The sequence below is a fragment of the Branchiostoma belcheri genome, unplaced genomic scaffold, assembly GCF_001625305.1.
Source record: "Branchiostoma belcheri isolate BF01 breed outbred unplaced genomic scaffold, Haploidv18h27 scaffold1, whole genome shotgun sequence".
Taxonomy (NCBI): domain Eukaryota; kingdom Metazoa; phylum Chordata; class Leptocardii; order Amphioxiformes; family Branchiostomatidae; genus Branchiostoma; species Branchiostoma belcheri.
The window spans coordinates 1-24,260 of NW_017802379.1; the positions used below are offsets into that span (position 1 = coordinate 1).

A 24,260-nucleotide genomic window follows, 5' to 3' on the forward strand; every position below is an offset into this window, starting at 1 on the left:
AAAATACAATCTACAAATTAACAGATTAAAAGATAACCTCTGAGTAGACATTGTCAGAGGTTAAATACATATCGTGCATACAGATTTCAATAAGCCTATTATTAATACATTATTATTGATGACTTGTCATAAATGTGTATATTCAAACATATTAGTTCGGCATTGCATAGTGCTGGTTGAACTATTTTGGGGGACTAGAAATTTAATATTAGCAATCATTGAAACATTCCAGTCAGGGCCGTTGTAAAAAAACATATTATGAGAAAATAATCTCCAATTATTGATGAATTCTCGTATCATGCAATGGTTGAGACCATACGTCAAAATCTAATACGTTCAAGGTGATAATTCAGGTCAGGTAAAGATCTTTACATAAGAATTAAAATCTAATGAATTTCTTCTCCCAAACTTAACATATGTGCATTACAACATATTTGAATCGAAACTGCAAATACTGGTTGCATTATTGTTGAAGAGTGTTACAAGATAGGGTATGGGACTATTCCTGTAACGATTAGTTCGTGTTTTAATAGTGTCCAATAGGCTGCTGTTTCTTGTTCTTCTACCACTGACGTCTCCCCGGAAGGGGGGTAGCCAATTCCGGTAGGACTCAGACTGTAGTAGTCTTCTTGCGAATGTCTGACAAAGGTGTTCACGTCTTTGCTGTAGTGTCATGAGGCATAGCGTTTTGCAAGCGTCAGTATAGGTTGTGTAGTCAGGCCCAAGGATGATTCGAAAAGCCCTTCGCTGTATTCTTTCCAGTTGACGTCTTTGGGACTGTGTAATGGCTGGTTGCCAAACTGGGACAGCGTACTCACAAGTGGGTCGGACAAAACTTGTATATATGGTGACAAGATCTTCTCTAGTAACTCCGAAAGATTTGAGTCTTCTCAAGAAGAAAAGCCTCTGGCTTCCTTTCTTGGCCATGTGGTCCACCTGGGTGTTTCATTTTAGGTCAGCTTGTATATGGAGCCCCAGGAGTTTAGCTACTTGAACTTGTACTAGGGGGTAGTTGTCAATTTTTAGTGAGGGTAGTGGTGGCACAGTTTTTGAGAAGTGCAGAAACATCACCTTGCATTTGCGAGGGTAGGTAGGTAGGTAGTTCGGTAGGTAAGTAGGTAGGTAGGTAGGTAGTTCGGTAGGTAGGTAGGTAGGTAGGTAGGTAGGTGGGCAGGGCGTGGGGAGGGCGCTGTTGAGGCGGCACAACACAGTATTAGCCCTATGGGGATTTCTATAGTTAAGGACCCCAAAGTGACTCACTTCGACTCACTGAAAATCATAGTAGGGTGCACAAGCAAGGTTCAGATTTTTAATATGTTTAATTGCAGGGTATAGTGTACAAAATATGTGAAAAAGAGCTTAGATTTGCCGGCTAGTTCTTTTCTCATGCCCTCTTTTATTAGCGCCACTGCGGAGGTCATGGAACTGCAGCCGAGGCACAGTACTAGGCGGGACAAGTATCCAAGCGCAAATCTACGCCGACTGAACACGCACCATAATTCAACTTTTACAGTCTCAAAACTGACGTATTCCTCTAACATTTACCACAGGTTCTATCTCGATGCCATGCACAAAACAATCTCTGCACCCTTCTCTAGTACATTTGTGCAGCACTACTTTGTGCTCGGACTACTTTTGACTACGGGGTTCGCCCATGAATACTGTGTTGTGCGGCCTTGACGCCATGGGGCATAGAGAAGTCATAAAGAAGTGAAATTTTGTTTTGGGTGTAACTATTGTTCTTTTGTTAGTATATTGATGACGAAATTGTTTACAAGGTAAGTGGGGATTAGAAAAGGATGAGAAGGAACCCTGTAAAAGGTAAAGCACACACAAAAAACATATTGTAAGTTACACTACAATGACTATGTACAACGCAAACCTGTCTATATTAGCAACCGCTAATATTACTATCTAGTTCAATATTTTGTAGGGGAGTTTTGAGGAACCTTTAAAAATATTATTTGTGCTCGTTAGGAACTGCTAAACATCATGGTAGCTTTTACCCAAACAAATATATATATTTTTAGATAAAAAACTAAAGTCTATGCTAATATCACTTTGATATCTTCACATTTATTTCATACCAAGCAAAACATAACACCCCCCAAATAGATAATGTAATGGGCCACTACGTCATTTGGTTCAAAATGGCCGCGCTGGGATGAAAACAAAACGTTTTGGCAGATAATTTTTAGATTTCCGTACATTTACTCACCGTTTCGAACATGTCCCGGTGTGTAACTCGGTCATAACACTCTGGAGCAAAGATACGCTGAATTTTACTGACTTTGTATGCAGACAAAGGTAGGTTTTCTTCGCTTGAACTTCCGAAACCTGCATATTTCACCACGTGTGGATACATATGCATGTACCTTATAAGTTATAAAATGTAATGTAAATCGACTACAGCTCTCGACTAATAACTTAGTACAATGCTGAAATTTATTCCAACACAAGGCCAACATAAGGGTGAAATTCTCCTCAACGACCACCGTAGGATTCATCACACTTTTAAACGTGAGAGTTCAGGACTTACCTAATAATTTCTCATCATCATCATCTTCATCAAACACTCTTGAAATTCCTAGGAAGAAGACATCTGTGAGAAGGACCTGGAGTTGAACCAGTCATACAGGCCAGGTGTCAGAATCCGGCAGCAGGATGCGATACGCCCAGCTTGTGATGGGTCCTGCCGGCAGCGGGAAGGTAAGAAATTATAACATTTTTGTGTCCAACCGGGGCACTAAAATTACTTTATTTTATTTCGGCGCAAATTGAGTATTTCCAGCTCTAGTAGCTACCAGAAAAATCCAACTTATTTTGCCAAGACGTTGCATAACACTATTCATTTGAATGCAAAAAGAAAACTGCAACACTACTTTTTTTCAGAGCACTTACTGCAGTACCATCGTGAAGCACTGTGAGGCGCTGAGGAGAAGCGTGCGTGTTGTGAACCTGGACCCTGCAGCTGAATACTTTGATTATCCGGTCATGGCAGGTAAAGAGCTATATCTATGAATTCACAATGGTTAACACATTCCCTGCCATCAAGTACAGTTGGGGCATCATCACTAAACAGCTTTTAACAGTGTTAAGAGTTAGATGTGCAAAGGCTAGGAAAAACAAGGCATTTGGTGTAATATAACCACCTGCTGTTGCACAGCGTGCCTGCGAAGCTGGTGTGTTATGCTGTTATTAGTGTTAAACCAGCTATTCAGATACAAAAAGACTATCCATATACACTGTCATCAACATAATTTAAAATCAGTCAGTTTGTCTCTGTTGGATTTTATCATGACTTTTGTTATCCAAGTTTCTGTGACTGTCCCAATACTGTGTTTGTTTTGTGTTCAGACATCCGTGAACTGATCAGTGTGGATGATGTGATGGAGGACGACTCTCTCAGATTCGGACCAAACGGAGGCCTCGTCTTCTGTATGGAGTAAGTTGTACGAGATCTTATCTCAAACAATCGGCTAGACAAGAAGTAAAAAGCAGCGGTCCCAACTGGAAAGATTGTACTCTACTCGACTCAATATTTTATAAAATCTAATGCAAAGTTCCATGCATTGCAAGCCAACAAAATGCATGTACACGTGACGTGTATTACCAGGATCACTCGTATTAACAATCAATACCTCTCCTGACTGCCCTTTACCCATTGACTGGGAATAGCTATTACATTTTTTATATGATGATTGAAAACATGTATGGTTCCAATGACTTTCCCTTTGAATCTCACCAGGTATTTCATCCAGAACTTTGATTGGTTAGAAGAGGAGCTGGGAGAAGGGGAGGATGACTACTTTCTGTTTGACTGCCCAGGTAAGGCCAGTCTCATATGACCATCCAGAAACATGTACACAACAAATTTATTGTTGAGAATGTGTTGCAGTCAAATTACTTCTGAGTGTTTTTTTTTTTGTTGTTGGCTGAGCTGTGTGGTTGTTTGTTCAAAGTGGACAGCACGTGTGAAGTTGACAAGCTGACTAACAGGAGTTCAACAGAAGGCTGCCCCATGCCAATGGTTACAGGAGGCCAGCATACAAATGTAGACTCCCCTTGCCCCACACAGAATCTGCTTGGAGATTATTAAACTCTTCCCTATGCCATTTCAGGTCAGATAGAGCTGTACACACACATCCCTGTGATGAGAAAGTTAGTGGACACGTTACAGCACTGGGACTTCAGGGTCTGTGGGGTGTTCCTCATTGACTCACAGTTCATGGTTGGTACGTACACCTTCATTCTCTCTTCTACTGTGTTTTGAATCTACACTAACAGTCTTGGGAAAGTCCTGCAGCCGCATTCAGTCATTCTTCATTTTCTTCCATTGTGTCTTGTGTCTTGTAACGTCCCTTAGCTCCTGCAGTTTCTTTTACACATTCAATAACACTGTTTAATTATGAGTTGGGACTTTTTATATGCCTCATAAGCCTATATTCCATGCTAAGTAATCCTAAGAAAGGGTCACAGTCTCAAAGTCTTTTAGGATGGGACAATGGCTAAGCTGTGGTAGCATTATTGTGGTGTGTGTAGTCCAGTGGATAGCAATCCTGGACCAAGAAGTTGGGAGTTTGAATCCCAGCTGTTGTTGCTCACCCAACATTCACGGTACTGGAAAGGATTGTAATCCTTAGGACAGGACATTAAGCTGTGGTCCACTGTTCATTGTGGTTGTCAAAAAGACTTAGGTGAATTTTCCTGGTACAATGAACCTGTAAATACATAGCGTCTCAACCAGTGGTAGATTAGCTCTTCAGTGAGCTAAAACTGGATCACGATCACTTTCCTTTTGTTTCCTTTTTAGATCCTTCCAAGTTCCTGTCTGGCGCGCTGTCTGCCCTGTCAGCCATGGTGACCTTGGAGGTTCCACACATCAATGTCATGACCAAGATGGATCTCCTCAGCAAGAAGACAAAGAAAGAGATAGAAAGGTGAGATATCTTCATCATGACTTCATATCATTGGGGTGAAGGACAGTTTTACAAAGTTCGTGTTTCCCCCTTGCAGAATGTTTCAAGCATGTTATTGAATGTTAGTGTGTAAGAAGTTTTGCATCAGTTAAGTTGTAAAACAGTACTGGAGTAGAAAGGTGAGATATCCTCATGTCATTGGGGTGACCAACTGTTTTACCAAGTTCCTGTTTCACCCATGCAGAATGTTTTCAGCATGTTAACAAGTTTTGGATCAGTAATTTCTAATGGAGAACAAAGTGAAGTGGAATTACGTTATCATGCTTGGTGCAAGCAGAAGCTCGATCAAAGTAATTAATTTTGTAAAGAGTAGGGCACTGATGAAATTCGATTGTTAAGCAATCAGTCACTCTACACATGATCTTTACTTAACAAAGGTACCATGTCCTTGCAGATATCTTGATCCAGACATCAGAGGCATCCTGGCTGATGGCAGGGAAGGATATTTTGACAAAAAATTCCAGAAGCTGACAAAGGCACTGGGGAGTGTGGTAAGTAATTCTGCTTTTCATACTTTTGGTTTTGTATGTTGCATTTGTTTGGAATATGTGCGTTGACTTCAGAGTATCAGCTACAAGTAAAAGCATACAGCGTCCTTTATTGTTCCATTTCAGCAGTTTTGTTGTTGTCTTATTTCCAGGTGGATGACTTCAGCCTGGTCCAGTTCCTCCCTTTGAACAGATCAGACGAGGACTCCATAGATGTTGTACTGAACACCATCGACTGTTCCATTCAGTATGGGGAGGACCTGGAGCCCAGGGAAGCACCGGTATGTCACACTTTAGGGTAGCAGAACAGTTTTCACCCCAAGGTGACTCGCTTTTATGTGGTAAAAATTATACTAGGCTGCACTTAAGAAATCTCTCTCTCTCCGGTTTATTATGGGTTCACCACAAAGTGGTGAAACCATATTGCTTTTTCTCATGATTCTCCTCCTTCTCCTCCTGCCATTTCTTTAAATGGATTCAGCTTCTTCATTTTGGGGCCTAAGGACCTGAAATTTGGTATGGAAGTACAGTAGGCGAATACCCCCAGGCGTTTTTTTAATTTTTGTGATACAGGCTTTTAGAATGGTTTTATTTGAGTTTTTTGGCTGTGTTATAGCAAATGTATTACTGAGTTAGTGTGCAGTGTTACCACATTTGGGCATGAGTCATCACAATGGAATGCAGGGCATCAACCAATAGGCATGCAGCTTTCCTCTATTCTCCTTGCTGATTGGCTGTTGGAATTTAACAGGCTTAACTTAATTAATACCTGCACAGAGCCATTCCATACTGACAGTAGGTCTGTGTTCAAGTGTTTTGGTAGGTATTTTAAGCTTTCCTGCTCCAGCATTGGAATGCGGGGCATGAACGCTTCTTTTTTTCTTGAAAATCAAGAGTTTGCATTATGCAATTAAAAATCCTAACCAATAATGTAGGGAATAGCTATCCAACTGTTGTAGTGTTAGTTGTATGTTACTTCATACTATAGTTATATCAATGTAAAGCATTGTTTTCCCTTGTGTTTCTCATTCTTTCCCTGCCATGTCGTAAAATGTGGTGAAGCCATTGCTGTATTTGCTCCAAAGCAAATGTTGGCCTTTCTAGTTGTCTGTTGTTCCCCATAATCAAGGGTTAGACATGCTTACACTCTGATGCTGGGTCTCGATCGTAGCTCGCCATTATAATTTGACTCAGCCTGTCCTGTGGTTCTTGGTTACAGCAAATGTCAGTACCCCTGTGGGTTAGAGTGTCAGTGACATGATTATCTCCTTTTCCATAGGAGTTGCCTGATGATGATGATGACGCAGTAGACAGTGGATTCCCTGGGGAGGAGAGCTGATATCCTGGGAACAAGATCATCTTGTATCTACAATGTACATCCCTTTATCATTACTAAGAAAGCTTCTGAAAGGATGGGAAAACAGCTGTCATACAGTGTTTGTTCTTCAAATAAAAACTCAGACCAGACATCTGGATTAAGAGATCAATTTTTTTTATAAACCAGAAGGTGTTACAGTGAACATCCTTTTTCTCCATACTGTATATCTTATTGATGTAGTTTGATGACTACTATTCAGCTGTTATTTCTTTTTTGTCACATTTTCAGAGGATAGTATTTAAGAATACTAACAATAAAGTTGTTCAACAATTATGTGGTCAATTCTTTTCTGAATTCTGAACAAGATTCGTCTATAAATCATTACAAAATAGATTTTACTGTAATAAGAAACAATAATATTGGATTAGCTACACAGTTTATAAAATTCTTTTTGTTTTGTTTACTATATTACAGTATGACTAACTATTCTGTCTTTCACAGAGTAATACCCTGAAACATAGCCTAATCATCTCAAACAACTTTAAAACAAAAGATACAGTGATAAATACTGACTTGCTTCATAAACCAAAGTTGATAACGTTTGCAAAGATTTCATAAGTAAGAGTTCATTTTAAGTAACAAAGATCTAACAAACACAGTCCCTGCAGTGTTACAAATTTGCAATGATTGCAACAAAGAATTGCAAACATAACATCTTTACATATCTTTACATCTGATAAATTAGTTACCTGTCACACTTTGGGGCTTGTTTCTAACTTTGGTAAATTTCTGCTTTTTCTTAGATGCTTTGTTCTCTAAGTTTTGCCCTACATTAGAAGATGTAAGATTTTGTTGTACTGTCTTGTTCGCTTCTTTAGTCTCTTTGTTTGACTGGTCATGTTTTCTTTTATGCTTCTTCTGTTTCATTGCGTCAGCATGTCCATGTCCATTATTGTTGACAGTGATAGAAAGGTTGTCTTTGTCAGTTGTGCGTTCCTCCCTCTGCTTGGAGTTCTTAGTCTTCTTGCTAGGGGTCTCTTCTGGTTGGTCTTCTGGGGCCTGTCTGTCTGATGACTTCCTCTTCTTCGCCTTCTTACTAGTTGGTAGATTCGTGCTGAAAGTGAGAAATCAAACCAGTTAACATCAAGAAATATCTTCTAAGTCATACTTGTCCATAATCTGTGTATAAATAATATCAGTGTAAAAGGGAAAAGAAAACCTTACATCAAGAAGAGTAGGAGTGACCAAGTGTGCTTGGCTCTAAAAGCTCTAGTAGCTACATGTTTAATTAAATTACTTGAAAAAGCAATATGCTTCACCTCAGTGGAGGATGACTTCTTTACCTCTTATTTCAATGAAAGCTCATCTGTGTTTGTAGAATCCATAGTTACAAAGTTTAAGCCTTAGTTCCAAGGCAAACACCCAAACTTCTTTATTTTTATTTTTGAAAAAGGGAAAACTATGTACAGTTGTGAGAGTGTCCTTACCTGTGCCCCATGAGTTTAAGACAGTTCTTGCAGAGTCCTGTGATGACGCTGGACCGTGTGGCCACCTCCTGTTGGCTGAAGTGTTCTACAGCATCCACAAGTTGGGCATTCAACATCTGGGGAGCCAAAAGACATTGCAATGAGTGATCATGGATTCATATGCAGTATCAGATATTGGAATTACATATTGTAGACCATACAAATCAGCAGTTTAAAGCTACCCTGGGTGCCATCGTCCGTGCTTTCTGCTGGCTCCCTAATGTCACTGGTTACCACAGATGATGGCACCCAGGCTAGTTTCAAGCAAGAATGCCAATGATTGTTCTCTCAAATACTGTCAAATGCAACCACTTGATACAACAAGGGAGTTGAAACAAGAGAACCAAAATGCCCGGTACATTACAGCATTTGTCTTTACCTTAGATATGTACACTACTATCTTTCTGAATTTAGACTAGAATGCCAAAGTTTCCTCTGCTACCCTCCTAGTTCTACACTAACACTCACCCAGTTTAGCATCTACAAGTACAAGGAATGCAACAAAGTACATGTACATCCGAGTTCACAAAGGGGTCCTCACCTTACAGTCGCCCTCCACAGCTTTAATCAGTGCCTGTAGGGTCCTCAGCACTTCCTGCAGGAACTTGGGCTTGGCCTCGGTGACCCCCTGACTGACCCCGTGCAGGACCTCTCCTACCTTCTCGGACAGACCTGAGACGAACGAGGCCCACAGCCGAGGGTCGGCCGGCTTCTGGTGGGTGTTCATTAGTCTGAGGAGGAGGTGGCAGGCCTGCGTACGGCGGTAGATCTGGGAACAGGATAACATTTTCATGAATGGTCATCCTGTTGGTATGCAATTGAATAAAGATATTCTTTTTACACAACAAAGAGCCAACCATTCAGCCAACATTTAGGACCTCATTGTAGATTTTTGTGGATACTGTTCCCTGTAACCATGTAGATATGTAAAACGCATCTATTGCAGTAACACCTGTGCTGTCCAATGTGAACCAGTCAGAATTGCCCTGAGGAAGGTAAAAGGTCTCTTTATTCAGGGGGATCTCATATTTCATGTTGAATATTCCAAAATGGACTTTACCACATCCAAGAATTTAAAGGATTGAGAGGAGCAAAAAAAGGGAAGGAATTCAAGACCAAAATTCTTCATACAAAGAACAAAGTCTGTAATCAACACCAAAGTTGCATAATGTACACTTTTTGCAGTCCAATAAATTGCTACTGTAATTCTGTTACTTCCCTTGCTCCTAACATTTTCTACAAGTTATTGATACAAAAAAATGTGTATGTGAATACTTTCAACAGGTTGGTGAGTATCAAAATTCCTGTTGAACAAGAGCTGATGTTTCAATGACTGTCAATATTTGAACCAGTCAAAATTGCCAAATTATTGCACTGATGAAGATGACAATCATTTGTTAAACAAGTGGCTGTGAATATAAAAACTTTGATACTAGTATTCTACCTGTACTCCAGTGGTGATGTATCCAGTGAGAGGTTCAGCCAGCTCCCAGCCGAGAACAGGGAAATGCTGCACCAGGTCCTCAAACAGCACGGCGTGGATGTGGCTGTCACGCCGTGTCATGAAGTTCTCCAGGGCACTCCTGTACAGCTCCACTACCTTCTGTACATCTATGTAGCCTACAGGATATTAAAGAACATCATTGTAAGGGTTGAATTTTACTGACAAGATTAAAAAAACGTTTCCTTGGCACATTTTCTCATGAAGATCTGCAGAGCACTGCTGTACAGTTCCACTACCTTCTGTACATCTATGTGGCCTATGGGGTAGAGAATGTCATTGTTAGGGATGCTGTTGAGATTCACAAACAATTTAAACTACTGATAAAAGGACTCAAGATGTACAAGACGTTACAGGAATTCCTTGGCACATTTTTTCATGAACTTCTGCAGGGCACTGCTGTACAGCTCAACTACCTTCTGTACATCAATGTGGCCTGTGGGACAGGGAAAAGACCCAAGTTGGAAGTTATTAACATCTGAGAAAAGTTCTGGAGTAGAAATGTGGAAGGGCCAAGGGCAGGAAAGAAATGTGATCTCAATCCAGTTTTAGCTGACTACAGAGCTTATCTCCCACTGGTTGTGACAGAGAAGACAGATGCTATGTACAGTATTTACAGGTTCATTATACCGGGGAAATTCCTCTATAGTACTAGCTCTTTTTGACAAGCACACTTAACAGTGGACCACAGTCTGACATCCTGTCCTGAAGACTGCAACCCTTTACATTAGTATGTCAAGTGAGCGACAACAGCTGGGATTAGAAGTCCCAATCTCTTTGTCCGCAGGAAGTGTTGCTAACCACTGGACTACACATGCTACATACTACAAGGAGACAATATCAGAAATCAAATCGGTTTATATCTCTGAGGCAAACTTATAGTAAACATTTTAAAACATGTCCCTCACCAGTCTTTAAGTCTGGGTCCTCTGAGGCTGACGACTTGTCTTCTGTCTGCTTCTCCTTCTTCCTCTTGGCCCTGGTCTTGACAGGCGAGGGTTCCGCAGGGGATGTCTTCCCTCTCAACACTCGCAGCAGGAACAGGCACCCAGCTACACAAGGAAACAAGCAAGCAAACAATCACATGCTATACAAGATTTTATTATTCCTGAATACAATCAACCAACCTCCTACATGAAGGTATGTCAGAATTACTTTACATTCAGGACTGCTAGCAGTAACACAGTAAGACCTAGCTTCAGTGCAGTTAAGCAGTCATATTAGCCCTGGCTGATGAAGATGACAGATGGTCATCAAAACGTTAGCTCTTGTTTAATTAATAAGTGGTTGTGAATAAAGAACTTTGCTACTCAATCATTCACTAACCTGAAGAAATCGTTTACCAACCTCCTATGCTATTTGGTATCTTTCAGGAGGCTTGGTAAAGTAAATCTCTCTTAGGAATGAATGGAATTATCTGTCTTATCCTGTCAAGTTCTCAAGAATTCAATAACAGGTAATTTCTTTACAAAAATTAACAACAAAACTCCCCTTTACTCACCTGACACCAGTGAGACCAGGTAGACAGATGGGGCCATGTATGCCACCTGTACAATGTTACTCAACACTGCATGCAGTCCCTCGCTATCCGGTCTCTCCAACACGGGATACTCCTTAATCTTACACAGCTTGTTCCGGTAGAGACCTGTAGTAGTAATAGACTGGTTTATTATTTTTAGCAACAGATATACATGTCTCCTGGCAGCCGTGGAGGGATGAATTGTGAGGCTATTTACAGAGGTATCAGTCTATAAAATGAGTATACATTTACGTTTGTGATCATTAAGCATACAGTGTTAAAACTTGCTTATTCAACATTAGAAATAAGAACAATGGTGATCAAAGGTAATTTACAAAACAATACTACATGTGTTGGTGAAGGTTAGACATCCAGGTAATAAGATATGCCAAAAAACAGTCACTGGATATGATTTTGGAAACAGTCAGACGTTTAAGGTAGCATCCACTACATTTCGACAGTGACACTAAGAGACTGCAGGACAATTGCAGGTTTATAAGCACAAACTATTGATTGATACTACATGTGTACCTGCGACCTTCTCAGCAAGGCTGTGTTCCTCGCTCTTCCGCAGGGAGTCTTGTACGATCCTCAGAAGCGGTTCCACCAGTTCTAGAACGAGAGGGTTAGACGGCTGCTTACGGAGGAAGATGTCCAACAGGTCCGTGACTCTCTGTTTAAAGTCCGTCATGAGCCTCTTTGCCTCCTTCTTGGTGGCTTTGGCGGATTTTCGTTGAGCGCGGAAGATCTTGGAGAGGGATTCGTCGAGTTTCATCATGGCTGAGTCGCTGAGATTGCTTTCATCGCTGGCCGTGGAAGATGCATCGTCGTCATCATCATCGTGTGGTGCAGCAGCCTTCCCAAGCGCCTCCTAGTGGGGGGAGAAGGAACTGCACCATGAAAACCTGGAAGCTTCTAAAAGGACACGGTTAATACTGCAGGCTTCAGGCATACAGAATTGGACCCTCTAAGCAGTTCATGTACCTCTCTTTTCTGTTGCATTAATTATTGCTAGTTACTGTTATTAATTTTCAAAGAATACAAAGAGTACCAACCTTAATCTTAGCTTTAAACTCCTCGTCAACATTTGGGCCCTCTTCCTCCTCCTCTTCATCATCACTATCAGACTCCTCTTCACTCCCCAGGTCTCCGTTGGGCTTCAGCTCTTTCTTCTCTCCTTCCCCTAACTCTTCATCTTCCTCATCTCCCATCTCTTCTTCATCTTCATCAAAGTCCTAGATCAGAGAATACACGCTTATCTATTAAATTTTGATTAAACTCTACAACAGACCTTCAAGTCAGCTCACACTAAGTTAAAAATGCGCCCTATGTGCCAGAGACTGTCATTCGTGTACAGAACTGTTTAGCCACAGATGAAGTTGAAGGGTTGATCATCATCTCTTGTCAGCTTTGATCAAAATATGTGGTGGTATCTTTTAACAGTGTACATTACAGACAAGGAGTTGTGCACACAGGTTGCTGCAATTTTTGGGGTCAACAGAGAATGCAGTTTTCGCACTATCCTTTTTGCTGCTATTTGTGCATGCATTTTATCACCAAACAATTTTAGATCAGCTTTTCATCTATTCTCTGAGGAATCTCTCACTGAAGTTTACCTAAATACATGGCCTTCGGTCAGTACTGACCATGGTAAAATCCTAATTGTTGTGTAAATAAAGTCACACAAACCTCCACCATGACATGACCCTCCCCCTCCTCCTCCCTCCCTGGATCCAGCACGTCCAGGATCAGCTGCAGACCTTTCCTGGTGATCTGCGGGCAGACCACGCGGAACACGTTATCCACGACCGACCGAAGCAGGTGGGAGGGGCGCGACAGCAGGCTCAGCAGGATCTCAACTACCACCTCCACCCAGTGGGGCTCATCTGGAATATGGTAATGTAAAGATTATTGCAAATACATGTCCGAGGGCTAGTTTCAAGTACAGACAATATGTATGATATTAATAAAGAAAATACATGTACAGTGATATAACAGACTATGTCTAACGTTATACTATTTGTAGTTTTCCTGGGTTAACTTTGGCTTCTTTTGTATCAATGAAAGACCCACTTCTTCTACGTAGTTTGATATGTGGGTTCATTGATTAGTGGTAAAATTGTTTTCTCATTGTTGATAACAAACACTGATAAAAACTTTGTACTTCACAAGGCAACAACAACCTCATTGTGTGGTTGAGTGATGCTTTATCCTTGATGCTCAGAAAGTAAAATGACACTTCTGTCAAATATACTACAACCACATATATGGGTAGAAGATTCATAGTAGAGTACTAGTATGTGTATATCATACCTTCTTCTCCCTTCTTGAGTGATTTTCTCCTCTTCTCTGTGGCCTTCTCGTAGCAAGTATGTAGCTCAGACAGAACCTCCTCCACCTGATCCGCATCTGTGAACATCTGAATCCCCAGGTTCAGGGTCAGGAGTTGGAAACTCTCCGACACCTTGCACCCCTTCGCCGCTTTCTTCCTCATGGCTTCAACGTTCGACAACATTTCGCTCCACGATTCCATCAACTCTTCAGGGAACTGTACGAGGGGCTGGAAACGGTCTTGGTCGCTGAGAAGGCTGTTGGCAAACTGTACCAGGCTGTAGACCCAAAAGTCACCGTTCGACCGTGTTCCGGGTAGACTGTGCTTGGCTCCCTCCTGCTTGAAGCTAGGCATGGTGCCGAGGGTGGACAGGACACTGTTGAAGTGCTGCGCTGCCAGCTTGGTACTTTCCGGCGACAGCTCGAACGCAGGAGACTTGTCGCAAACCGCGTCGCCCGCTATGGGTTTTCTAATCTTGAAAAATGCGTGGAGAAACAGAAACTTTGTCGTGTCCAACAGCCACTGCTCAGTTCTGACCAGGGAGGGGTTTTTCACCACGTGAACAAGCTGGTTGCTCGCCCATCTCCTGTGAGATTCGATGCTCCCTTCTTTGATCTCTTCGTCTGAGTCCGTCCCTGTTAAAAACACCTTCTTCAGCCACTCGGCATATCTCAGCACGGCCTCGGCGTTCAGTCCACTGACGATGGAAGCTACGGTCTGAGTCTTTGTGACGCTGTCGAAGTGGATCGTCCCAGGTTTGTGCAGCAGGGACATCAACACTGCCAGCTGTCTGTCAGCCTCGGAGCACGACTTCACAAACCTGTCAAACAAATCATCATTTGTACAGCAAAAATTTGTAGGTTCACATTTTGTTCCATTACAAAAGATTGTTCTCACCTAGAGCTTTCAAGCAGTGTTGACGTGACACATCTGAGAAGCCATGTGACAAGCTTCACTGTGTCAGTCTACTGAAGAAGACCAGTGACTGGTCGAATGCTCTAGGTGAGAATATTCTTTTCTATTCAAAGTAGCAAGATCTTACTTGTTGAAATAACCCAGTGCTGTATTTCTTATTAAATAGATATGACTATGTCAGAGTTTATTGTATGATGTAATTGTGGAATGACTTTTTGAAATTTGGCGCTTCTGGGGGAGGCACCCAGTAATCTTCATTGTATTGTATTTATCTGTATTGCAATCCAAGATTTTAATGATCATAGATATTCTGAGCGAATCAATAGGTTATAGCTTGTCAATTTGTACATGAGTTTGTCAATTCAGCCTCTAGGCTGCCATCGGACTTGTCTTTGATTCTAACAATAAAACCAGTCTACTAATGGATATCCCAATAAAATATCAAACTTACCTTTGATTTCTGTATCTGTACGGGTATAACCGCCCTTCGGCATAACACACCAGCAGATTTTAACAATAAAACCAGTCTACTAACCTGGCAAGGAACTGGCACAGCTGCTTGGCCGCTGCGGAGTGAAAACTGTCCGGATACACCAGATTGTTAATGAGCATCTTCAGCAGACTGGGAGACATCGCCTGAGAAATCTGTCCAGCGTCAAGCAGGGGAAGGGCGTGCTCCAAGAACTTGAAGGCGAGAAGTTTTCGCTCGTGGCTGGCCGTGCAGAGGGTGACGTTCACAATTTTGTCCCAGAAGATGGGAAAATGAGCCTTGTCTTTACAGATACTTGTGAGGATTAGAACACAGACGGCGTGGAAGTTGGGGTGGGCAGTGGCAGAGGCCATAATTACCTGTGTGGAAACAAGCCAAAGCTTTGAAGCAAAACTCTTAAAATTTTCAATAATTTATTGTGAAACTTCATCACAGCAGGCTAGAAATCTTGATGGCACCTTTGGAGATTATCATTTCTGATACAAATGTTTGTCAAAGTATCAAACTCCAAACTATATAGTAGAGGTGATTCATTCCTCAAGCTACACCGACATCTCGCACACGCAGTCATCCCTCGTAGTTTCTGTTTAGAACTTTTCTTCAGCCTGTCACACAAACACCAGAGTGAAACCTCATTCATATCATTGAAAAACAAGTCCCCTTACTCCACCTAAGCACCTCTTACCTGTCCCAAGGCCTCCAGGTTTTCCTTACGAAAGATGTCCCTGTATCCCCAGTGTTTCTTCAGGAACGTCTTGTCCACCACCCCAGGAAAGTTCTCCTGTACCTTGAGCAGGAGGAACAGAGTCTCAGGTGTGCAGGTGTTCCACCCCTTCTGTAGCTCCTCCCGGAGGAGGGGGAACAGGTGGACGGTGAAGGTCTCTTCTGACAGCTGATCAAACATCTGGGCTATGGCCTGGTGAAAAATTCATGTAAGAAAACTATCGATCGGATGAATGTCAAAATACATGACAACAAAAGCCTGCTTCTGAAATCTTATCAAAGACTTTTTAAGGTGAATCCTTGAATACATTGTAGTTTCAGCAGGTTGTTAAGTCACTAAATAAAAAAGACTTTTATGCAACCAAGTGTTTAATTCAGCTGACGTTTTGTTTTAATGACAAATGTGTTAAAAATAAAAGTTGCCAAAGATATTCTAGAAAGTTAAGAACATGCCAAACTGTTTTTAAGCTCCATTTTATTATGAAGACTTGTAATGAAGCATTTGTAGTGTCAAGAACATACTTCCTATTGGATACTATACATTATTTTACTTCAAAATAGCTGTGGTTGTTACACTAAGGTAACAGTAACACATTTGTCTCTGCAGTAGTTGGTTCAGTAGCTTCTATCCCAACCTACCTGAACACCTATGTGCTGTAAGTAAGGCTTGTGCTTCCTCAGACTGTGGAGAGATGTGAACACAGACACCACCGTCTCTGCCGGGCAGTCAGCAAGCCTCCCACTCTGCACCACAGCAAGGTAGCCGAACAGCTGGGGTGGAGGGGAAAATAAAGGTAAGTCTAGCCTCTGGCAGGCTTAAGAAGCAGCTGGAAATAGTCTGCTAAATTGTCCGCTAAAGCCTAGTAAAGGAGCAACTCCCGTCTATTTGGCCAAGTTCTCCTTTCTCCTGCCATTTCATGGCCTGGTAGAGGCTACGTAAGTCCAGTCATTGCCTTTCACAACTACATCTACACTTTTATTTTCTCACCTGTATTTTCACCTGTAGACGGTCGATAGTACCAGATCTTGCTCCATGTTGAACCTTACCACAGCAGTGGCAATACCTGATCAGTAATACCAAACCCAAGAGTCAAGTATCTCTATATGTAACGTCATTCCAAGACCACTTCAATCTTTTGGACCTTTACTGTCACGTAACGTACCTCTCCAAACATGGCCCCTCTCTCCTCCCTGGCCACCTGAAGGTCTTTCTGGATGAGCTGCAGTACATCCTCCAGAGGGATGGCCGGCACTTCATGTAACAGCTCGCACAAGGCTGTTGAGAATCCCTGCCTGGCCGCCTTGCGGCTGGAGGCGAGACCGTGGACCAGGCGGGTCAGAGCATAGCCAATCTCTGGGCTGTACGGGGGAACAGTCTGGAAGGGAAAAGAGAAAATACACGGGATTAGAATGGATTTTCATGAACTGAACAATCGTGTAACAAAAACTTTTCCTGTGTCACACCATATAACGTTAAACATTTGCACTGTGATACCTTTTTACTTAACCGACGTGGTTGTAGCAATTCAGTTTTCAACATTACTCCACTGTATTTTAAGGCTTTATAACTGTCATCTGACTAATATTCTTCTATGAAATAATTTATTCACAAGTTCTGTATTGAGCAACAAATATCTTTGATGATGACTTAAAATAGATCTCCATATCATCTGTGTACATACTAGGTCTGTTTTCGAGCACTTTTATGTGTTAATCTTTACTACTATCTCTTTTCTATGGATCATCCTCAAATAGTGTGCATCACCATATTTTGTAAAGGCGCGAAAGTGCCGGTATGTACATGTAAGGACATCCCTGTACCCACCCCCACCTCACACTAGTCACAGGCACCCACCTTCCCAGTCGCTTTGTGCTCATCCTGAGTTTTCTTCAACTCTGCTACTATTCCCCTCACTGCATCCAACCTCCTCTTGTCCTGATGCTCCGCTATCTCCCAGAAAAGATCTAAAACCTCCTTGCGAATCGGTCTGTGAAGTTTGGATCCCGAAGAATCAGCCATGTGCTCATCCACGGAAGCCATGTTTAACTTGGGGCCTCGGAGAAGAAGGCAGTCTGAAGTATGTAGTGCCCAGTTTAACATGATTTCAATCGCTATATTTCCATTAAAACAAACACAAATGATACATAATGACAACTTCTTTAAAAGTCACATTTTAAAGTAGATTTTATAGATTAATTTTCCTATACTTGTGAATTTTTATTGCATTTTTAAGTCAATATATGAAGGCAGTTTTTAGAGGACAGCTAGTTTAAAAGGTTAAAGGTGAGCATCAGCTGGAGCCTCTGTTTGGTGTCTGCAGCTGCGCACTGCCTCTTCCCCCCTATCATGGCGGACTACGACTTCGATAACTACGACGGCGGCTATTCTCGTGGAAACTACGGCCGCCGTTCGGACAACAGAGGGTAGGTACACCCAGATAACACGACTCTACAAACTCCTCTTTCTAGGGATGCCTTCGGTTTCGCTGTCGGGTGGAATCTGCGCCGAGAAATCGCCGGCGAAAATGACGGTGTTGCCGGGATTGTCCGAACCCCACGCGCACGTTGTTAGACGGAGGGAGAGTTTTTTATGTGCTGTTTGTTCATCGTTTATAAATCTGGGCGTGTGGAAGGCATGGATAAGAACAAAAAATAACAGCCAAAAGAGCAGAAATGAACCGAAATGTAGCCAATGACAAGGCACTGATTATACGATGGTTGTTGAGTCCGAATTAAAGAACACAGAGAATTTATTTGTGGACCATTTTGCACACAAAAAAATTTGTCTGTCGTTGTCTGTTGGGGTCGCACCGAACGTGAGCTTAGGTTCAGATATGCCAGTACTACCGCCGTGCGCTCGCTTTTGTTTCAGTCGGGAAACCAAGACACAAATTATACATTTGATTTGATTAAAAACATTAACTGATTGAACTTCAAAAGGCTGTTTAAAAGCCTCTCAGTCTGTTTGGATTCAGGAATAAAATTGGTTCTAAGAATCTAACTTGACACCCTGTTTCATAATTTTTGTGAAAAAAATAAGGTGGAAGCAGAGCAGAAAAGTCTACTGTATCCACAGATTTTCCATAAAGAACTGCCACTAATGATTAGCCAAAATTTGTCATTCATTGCTTAATAACTGGACAGAGCTGTTTTTAGAAAAAAAAAATAAAATAAATGAGGCTGACAGCAGGTAGATAAGATTTGAAAATATAGAATGACCTTTTTTCTTCTACAAGGAACACCATAAGTTGAACTATTCTCTTAACAGAAGTATGCAATTTTTTTTCTATGTTTATTTCAAAAAGAGTTTAAACAATGATGTCTTTTCCACAAATATTACCCCATCTAGACTGGATTTCAGTATTTACCTTTTTGACACCACCATAAACTTAAAACTTAAATTTTTACCACACAATTTTCAAGCAGATGTTGGGATGGAATCACGAAAAACTCAGATTGGCCTGCAGGCCGCTTTTCGTTGAGGTCATGACTGACATAAGGGAAGAGGTAACAGTCAGACAAGACATATTGGAAAGTCTTGGTAAATCTACTTTTAGTAAATGTAGTGTAGTACTGACTTTTCTGTGTCTGGTTTGTGTTTCCCTACCAGATACGGTGGAGGCAGAGGGGGAGGAGGATACAGACAAGGCGGCAGCGGCGGGGGTTATGGCGGCGGCGGCCGTGGTGGCGGCGGTGGTCGCTCCGGGGGACCCAACCCTTTTCCCACAGAGGCACCGTACACGGCGTTCGTCGGCAACCTTCCTTTCGAAACGGTTCAAGGAGATCTGGATCAAATCTTCAAGGGTTTAAAAGTAAGTCCAAAATATAATATAATAACTTAGTTTTATGATAACCTTAACCATACCAAATAACACTTGAAATCTCTAGAAAAATTTGTTTCTGTAATCTTCTGGAATTCTTAAAAAAGATCAAGACATTCAAAACCTTCCTTTTGAAACCTGGATCAAATCTTCAAAGGTTTAAAAAGTAAGCAGAAAGATACATGTTTTCAGATGATCATCACCTCATGTCATCATTTCTATAAGCCTGAACCATACAAATAATACTTGAAATCTCTAGAACTTAAGTCTTTGTTCCTCTAATCTTCAGGAATTCTTTAAAAAACATGATGACAATTGAATCAAAGCTGTTTTATTTGCAATGTTGGAAAGGTGTTGTCAAAAGTGACTACTGCAGTTTAGAGAATGTTGACAGCATCAGTGACAATAAAGAGGGATTTTCTTTACACCACTACTCCTCTTTGAATTTCATCAGTTCCAGTTTCATGGCATAGAAAACACACTTTTGTATATGTCTGTAAAGGCACATTCGTCATTGTTTTTTTTTATTCAATAAGTATCTTTGTGATTTCCCTGTGTTAACAGGTAAAAAGCGTCCGTTTAGTGCGGGACAGGGAAACGGACAAGTTCAAAGGTAAGGTTCAGATAGTAGTTGTTATAAGTTAGGACTTTATGACGTACATGTATATTATGAAACCATGTATTGGGAATACAGACTAAGTAGTTATGCAAATGAAGGCAGCAGGCATAAACAGTAAGACATCGTTGATATAGTTGATACCGTGCGACTGTGTGTATTGTTTGACTTGTAGTGTGTACATAGAAGACAGGAAATATGTCACCATCCAAGTTTTCACAGATAACAAGGCTCAAATAGTCCTGGTATGTTTAGCAAAACATGTTCCTGACTACAGTAATTAATACTGAAGTTATGCCTGGCTGGCGCCTCAGACATTTTTTCCCTCATTATCATCATTATCTCCATCCTCCAGGCTTCTGCTATGTGGAATTTGAGGACGTCGAGTCCTTAAAAGAGGCTCTAACCTACGACGGAGCCGTAAGTATGGAACTGTAACATGTCCTGTACATCTTTGGCTGGTATCCAGTCATTGATTTTTCACTTACACTCAGAGAAAAGTATCTCTGCAATTTGAACTATTAACTGAGATGGTATGTTAGTATTACAAATGTATTACATGGAGTAATATTTGGTTGATATGGAATGGTGATATTGAATGCTAACAACCTATACAGCTTCCATATGTCAAACTAGAATCTGAAATATTATAAGGTATGATACTGTAGTTTAGTCATAACAAACTGTTATCAAGTCTTTGTTTTCTACTTCATCTAATTAAAATTATAGAGTAAAATGCCCACCTAAATGTCCATTGATGAAACAAAACAGAAACTTCAAAACTTTTATTTCTAGATTCTTTGATTTGTCTAACTTTGTGATTATCGTGGAAAAATTGCTGTTAGGCCACACCAATTTAATTTGTTGGTTCTCAGATTTTTTCAGAAAAAATATGAAGCGACAGGGCGAAAAAAAATAAAAATAAAAACAGGTCTAGGCATCCTATTATAGGCTTAAATGCTATGGAATGAGCCATGAAGTCAACACAAAAGGCTGGGTTAAAATCTAAACATTGAATTTTGAACTTTTAATCAAACCACTGCAATGATAGATGGGGAAACTGTAACAACTAGGAAGAAAAGGACTTTCCTCAACTGTTGGGGGCAAAACATGAGCATTTTTCAGTTGATTCAGGACCAGAATCAATTTTTTTTTTTTTGCAAATCAGAAAAAAACGAAGAGGCGAATCCGAGAACCAACAAATTAAATTGGTGTGGCCTTAGTTAATAAAAAAGTATATTGGAGGCTTAGATTAGAAAATTCTCCAAAAGTGTTGGCCCAGTGAACTACTGTCTTGAACCTACTGTTAGCACACAACTGTACTACATATGATATCATTAATTACTAAATATAGACTGGTCGTCAATGTCTCCACGAGGATCCGTGGAGAAAGTATGTTGACCCCTGTGGGCTTGGCGAGGTCAGGTCAAAGGTCACACCTGGCAAGCTTCCCACCAATGTTGTTTGTACTCTGATAGAGTTTAGTTTAGTTTCTGCTTAGACCATGAAGCCACAATTTTAGATGTACGTACTTCATAGGACATATAGATAGTATACAAGTCTGTACATGTTATTGGCATATTGCTAACAAATTGGGATCATGATACACTAGTAGTAGTATCTTTTGCAAGTCTCCCTAATTTCTAAACTCTTGAGTCAACATTAAATACCATGTTAGGTTAGAGTATCTCAAGATATTGGAAAATATTTGCACATCTACAGTTACAGGGAACAGTATCTGCAATGTAAAAAGAGTCTCTTCACTCAGTAACTTACCAACCTGCTGAAAGTAGCACATCACCAGAACGTCCTGCACATATGCAATGCCCTGATTTTTGATGGTTTTCGTTGGATGTTTGGTCAATGTGGCATCAGAATTTTGCCTGTTGCAGACAATACCTTTTCCAACCTAACATTTGGAAACTACAGACGGGATGTTAACCTTAGATTCGCGAATACAACCTTACACGAGACGTTCTGTCGAAGTACAATACATTCGGTATTTCGCGCAGGTGTAGTACGTTCTGCCAACGTTCTGCTGAAACTATTCAGGGAGGTCAGTATATACTGTTAACAAAACAAAAAATCTTCTCCACCCTCAGCTCTTCGACGACCGTAACCTGCGTGTGGATGTTGCACAGTCCCGTCAGAAGGACAAGGGCGGAGACCGTGGCAGGGGCGGTCGCGGCGGCGGTTTCGGTCGCGGCGGCGGTGGCCCCCCCAGGGGAGGAGGATTCTCTTCATACGGCGGCGGCCAGCAGCAAAGATATGGTGGGGGGGATAGACGAGGTTTGAGCTTTGAAATCCTTTAAGCTTTAAAATGAGCTTTGAGGTTTCTTCAGTTCATGTAAATAATTGAATAGGCTACAGTTTAAAGTTAAAACTTTTGCTCCAACACAAAGGAAAATGTTCTCACTCAATCACTCACTCACACTAAAACACATTTAAACATGATGAACTTTCATGATGCAGTATTTAAGGAATAACCCTGACATAAAATGTACAGATCTTTATAAGTTTGAACAACTGGGTAGATATTTCCATAAGGTTTTGTTAGACGTTTCGATCACTATCCAGCAAACTTTATAGTGAAGACCACTGGATAGTCATTACTGAATAGTGATCTCTTGATAGTCATCACTGGATAGTGATAGAAACATACAATAAAACTTTGTATCAACCCAGTTGTACAGATTTATCAAGATCTACATATATTATATTCCAGGTCTGGATGAAAAACATTCACACACGCATGACATGAACTATTTGCCCATGTTGTGTTCAGATTACGGCAGAGAGGGGGGTGGCCGAGGTGGTTACGACGACAGGCCCGGAGGCATGGACCGCGGGCAGAGGTACGGCGGCGGCGGGAACTTCCGAGGCGGCCGCGGCGGGGGCAGAGGCCCCGTAGACGATTTCAGAGAACCTACAGAAGGTGAGTGTCGTGTTGTGGCTTTTCTTAGTAGATAGAGCTGTATTTTATGGTCAGAGGAGTTAGTTACTGTCTTAGAAGACCTGTGAATAGTCAGGGAAGGTGACAGACAGTCACTGAAATGTCAGCTGAATAAAACACTTGGTTGTGTAAAAAGAGTCTTTATTCTGTGTCTTTGGAGACATTTTGACAGCCCCTTGAAAAGTACATCGATCATAAGCCTATAAATACCTGGAAAATGCATTCCTAAGGCTTGAAATGGACCTTAGTGCAGGTAAAATTGGGGCAGTGCAGATTGTTATATGTGTCTGGTGCAGGTAATTTTCAATATTACCTGCACCAGTGCAGATTTTTTTGTATGCAGAAAATAGTATTTCAAGCCCTGTAGACAAAAAAGTAAGATACCCAGAAGAAGACAAAAGAACTTGATTGAATGATATAGGTAATACTTGTCTGGTGCAGGTAAGTTTTTAATTTACCTGCACTAATGCAGGTAATCAGAGGAAAACAAAAGAATTTGATTGGTGGTTTGATGGCTCTTTCCATTTCCCATGAAAGTCAGCCTTACCTTGCCTTAACCCAGGCACAGTTCTTGACTAACAAACTAAGATGCCCTGAACTTCTATCCTTCTCAGAACTAAGGGAGCCAACTGAAGGTGGGTGTCAAGGATGACATCATTTCATTGAGAGCGTGAGGGAGAGCCTGGGAAAGTAGAACTTACCAATTCTTCTCTCTAAAATCACCGTTTTCCTGTCTGCCAAGCATAGAATCTGTTATAAAAGAGCACCCAGTCCAGACGCACTGTTTCCTGTCATGTGATTATTTACTAGTATATGCCAATATTTTGTAAGGCCACACCAATTTAATTTGTTGGTTCTCGGATTCGCCTCTTCATTTTTTCCTGATTTGCAAAAAAAAAAAAAATTCAGAATCAAATGCAAAATGCTCATATTTTGTCCTGAACAGTTTAGAACAGTCCTTTTCTTCCTAGTTGTTACAGTTATTCCATCTTTCAATGCAGTGGTATCATTAGAAGTTCAAAATTCATTGTTTAAATTTTGAACCAGCCTTTTGTGTTGACTTCATACCTCCTATCGTA

At 41.2% G+C, this 24,260-nt stretch overlaps 3 protein-coding genes across 10 annotated transcripts in view; 2 read left to right on the forward strand and 1 right to left on the reverse strand.

Annotated features, from left to right (window-relative positions):
- Positions 1–12: 12 nt before the first annotated feature.
- Positions 13–7,117, forward strand: LOC109466842 (GPN-loop GTPase 3-like). 5 transcript variants are annotated; one of them, XM_019764722.1, is made up of 10 exons: positions 13–820; positions 2,592–2,709; positions 2,893–3,001; positions 3,358–3,445; positions 3,749–3,828; positions 4,122–4,235; positions 4,814–4,940; positions 5,374–5,470; positions 5,620–5,748; positions 6,747–7,117. In XM_019764722.1, the coding sequence occupies exons 2-10, from the start codon at positions 2,665–2,667 to the stop codon at positions 6,804–6,806; spliced, it is 849 nt and encodes a 282-aa protein (XP_019620281.1). In that variant the 5' UTR covers positions 13–820; positions 2,592–2,664; the 3' UTR covers positions 6,807–7,117. The 5 variants fall into 5 exon arrangements, with proteins under 5 accessions (XP_019620281.1, XP_019620273.1, XP_019620266.1 ...); XM_019764714.1 differs by lacking the exon at positions 13–820 and adding an exon at positions 1,755–1,778; XM_019764707.1 differs by lacking the exon at positions 13–820 and adding an exon at positions 1,773–1,821.
- Positions 6,943–17,955, reverse strand: LOC109466874 (myb-binding protein 1A-like protein). The gene is made up of 15 exons (XM_019764735.1): positions 17,647–17,955; positions 16,955–17,167; positions 16,431–16,562; positions 15,754–15,984; positions 15,114–15,427; positions 13,645–14,483; positions 13,021–13,217; positions 12,387–12,566; positions 11,863–12,202; positions 11,314–11,457; positions 10,721–10,864; positions 9,756–9,931; positions 8,853–9,080; positions 8,273–8,388; positions 6,943–7,899 (listed from the first exon to the last, which is right to left on the reverse strand). Exons 1-15 carry the CDS (start codon positions 17,890–17,892, stop codon positions 7,527–7,529), a joined length of 3,873 nt encoding a protein of 1,290 aa, XP_019620294.1. The 5' UTR covers positions 17,893–17,955; the 3' UTR covers positions 6,943–7,526.
- Positions 17,956–18,068: 113 nt separating this feature from the next.
- The window catches only part of LOC109466697 (eukaryotic translation initiation factor 4H-like), a 10,246-nt gene continuing 4,054 nt past the window's right edge, over positions 18,069–24,260 (forward strand). Inside the window, exons 1-7 of one of the 4 annotated variants that reach the window (XM_019764460.1) lie at positions 18,071–18,215; positions 19,402–19,603; positions 20,177–20,225; positions 20,584–20,648; positions 22,331–22,499; positions 23,014–23,163; positions 23,796–23,816. In XM_019764460.1, the coding sequence (XP_019620019.1) occupies positions 18,139–18,215; positions 19,402–19,603; positions 20,177–20,225; positions 20,584–20,648; positions 22,331–22,499; positions 23,014–23,163; positions 23,796–23,816 (733 nt within the window). In that variant the 5' untranslated portion in view covers positions 18,071–18,138. Of the gene's footprint in view, positions 18,216–19,401; positions 19,604–20,176; positions 20,226–20,583; positions 20,649–22,330; positions 22,518–23,013; positions 23,164–23,795; positions 23,817–24,260 lie in introns of all 4 variants that reach the window. The other 3 variants (XM_019764452.1, XM_019764468.1, XM_019764476.1) reach the window with 3 other exon arrangements.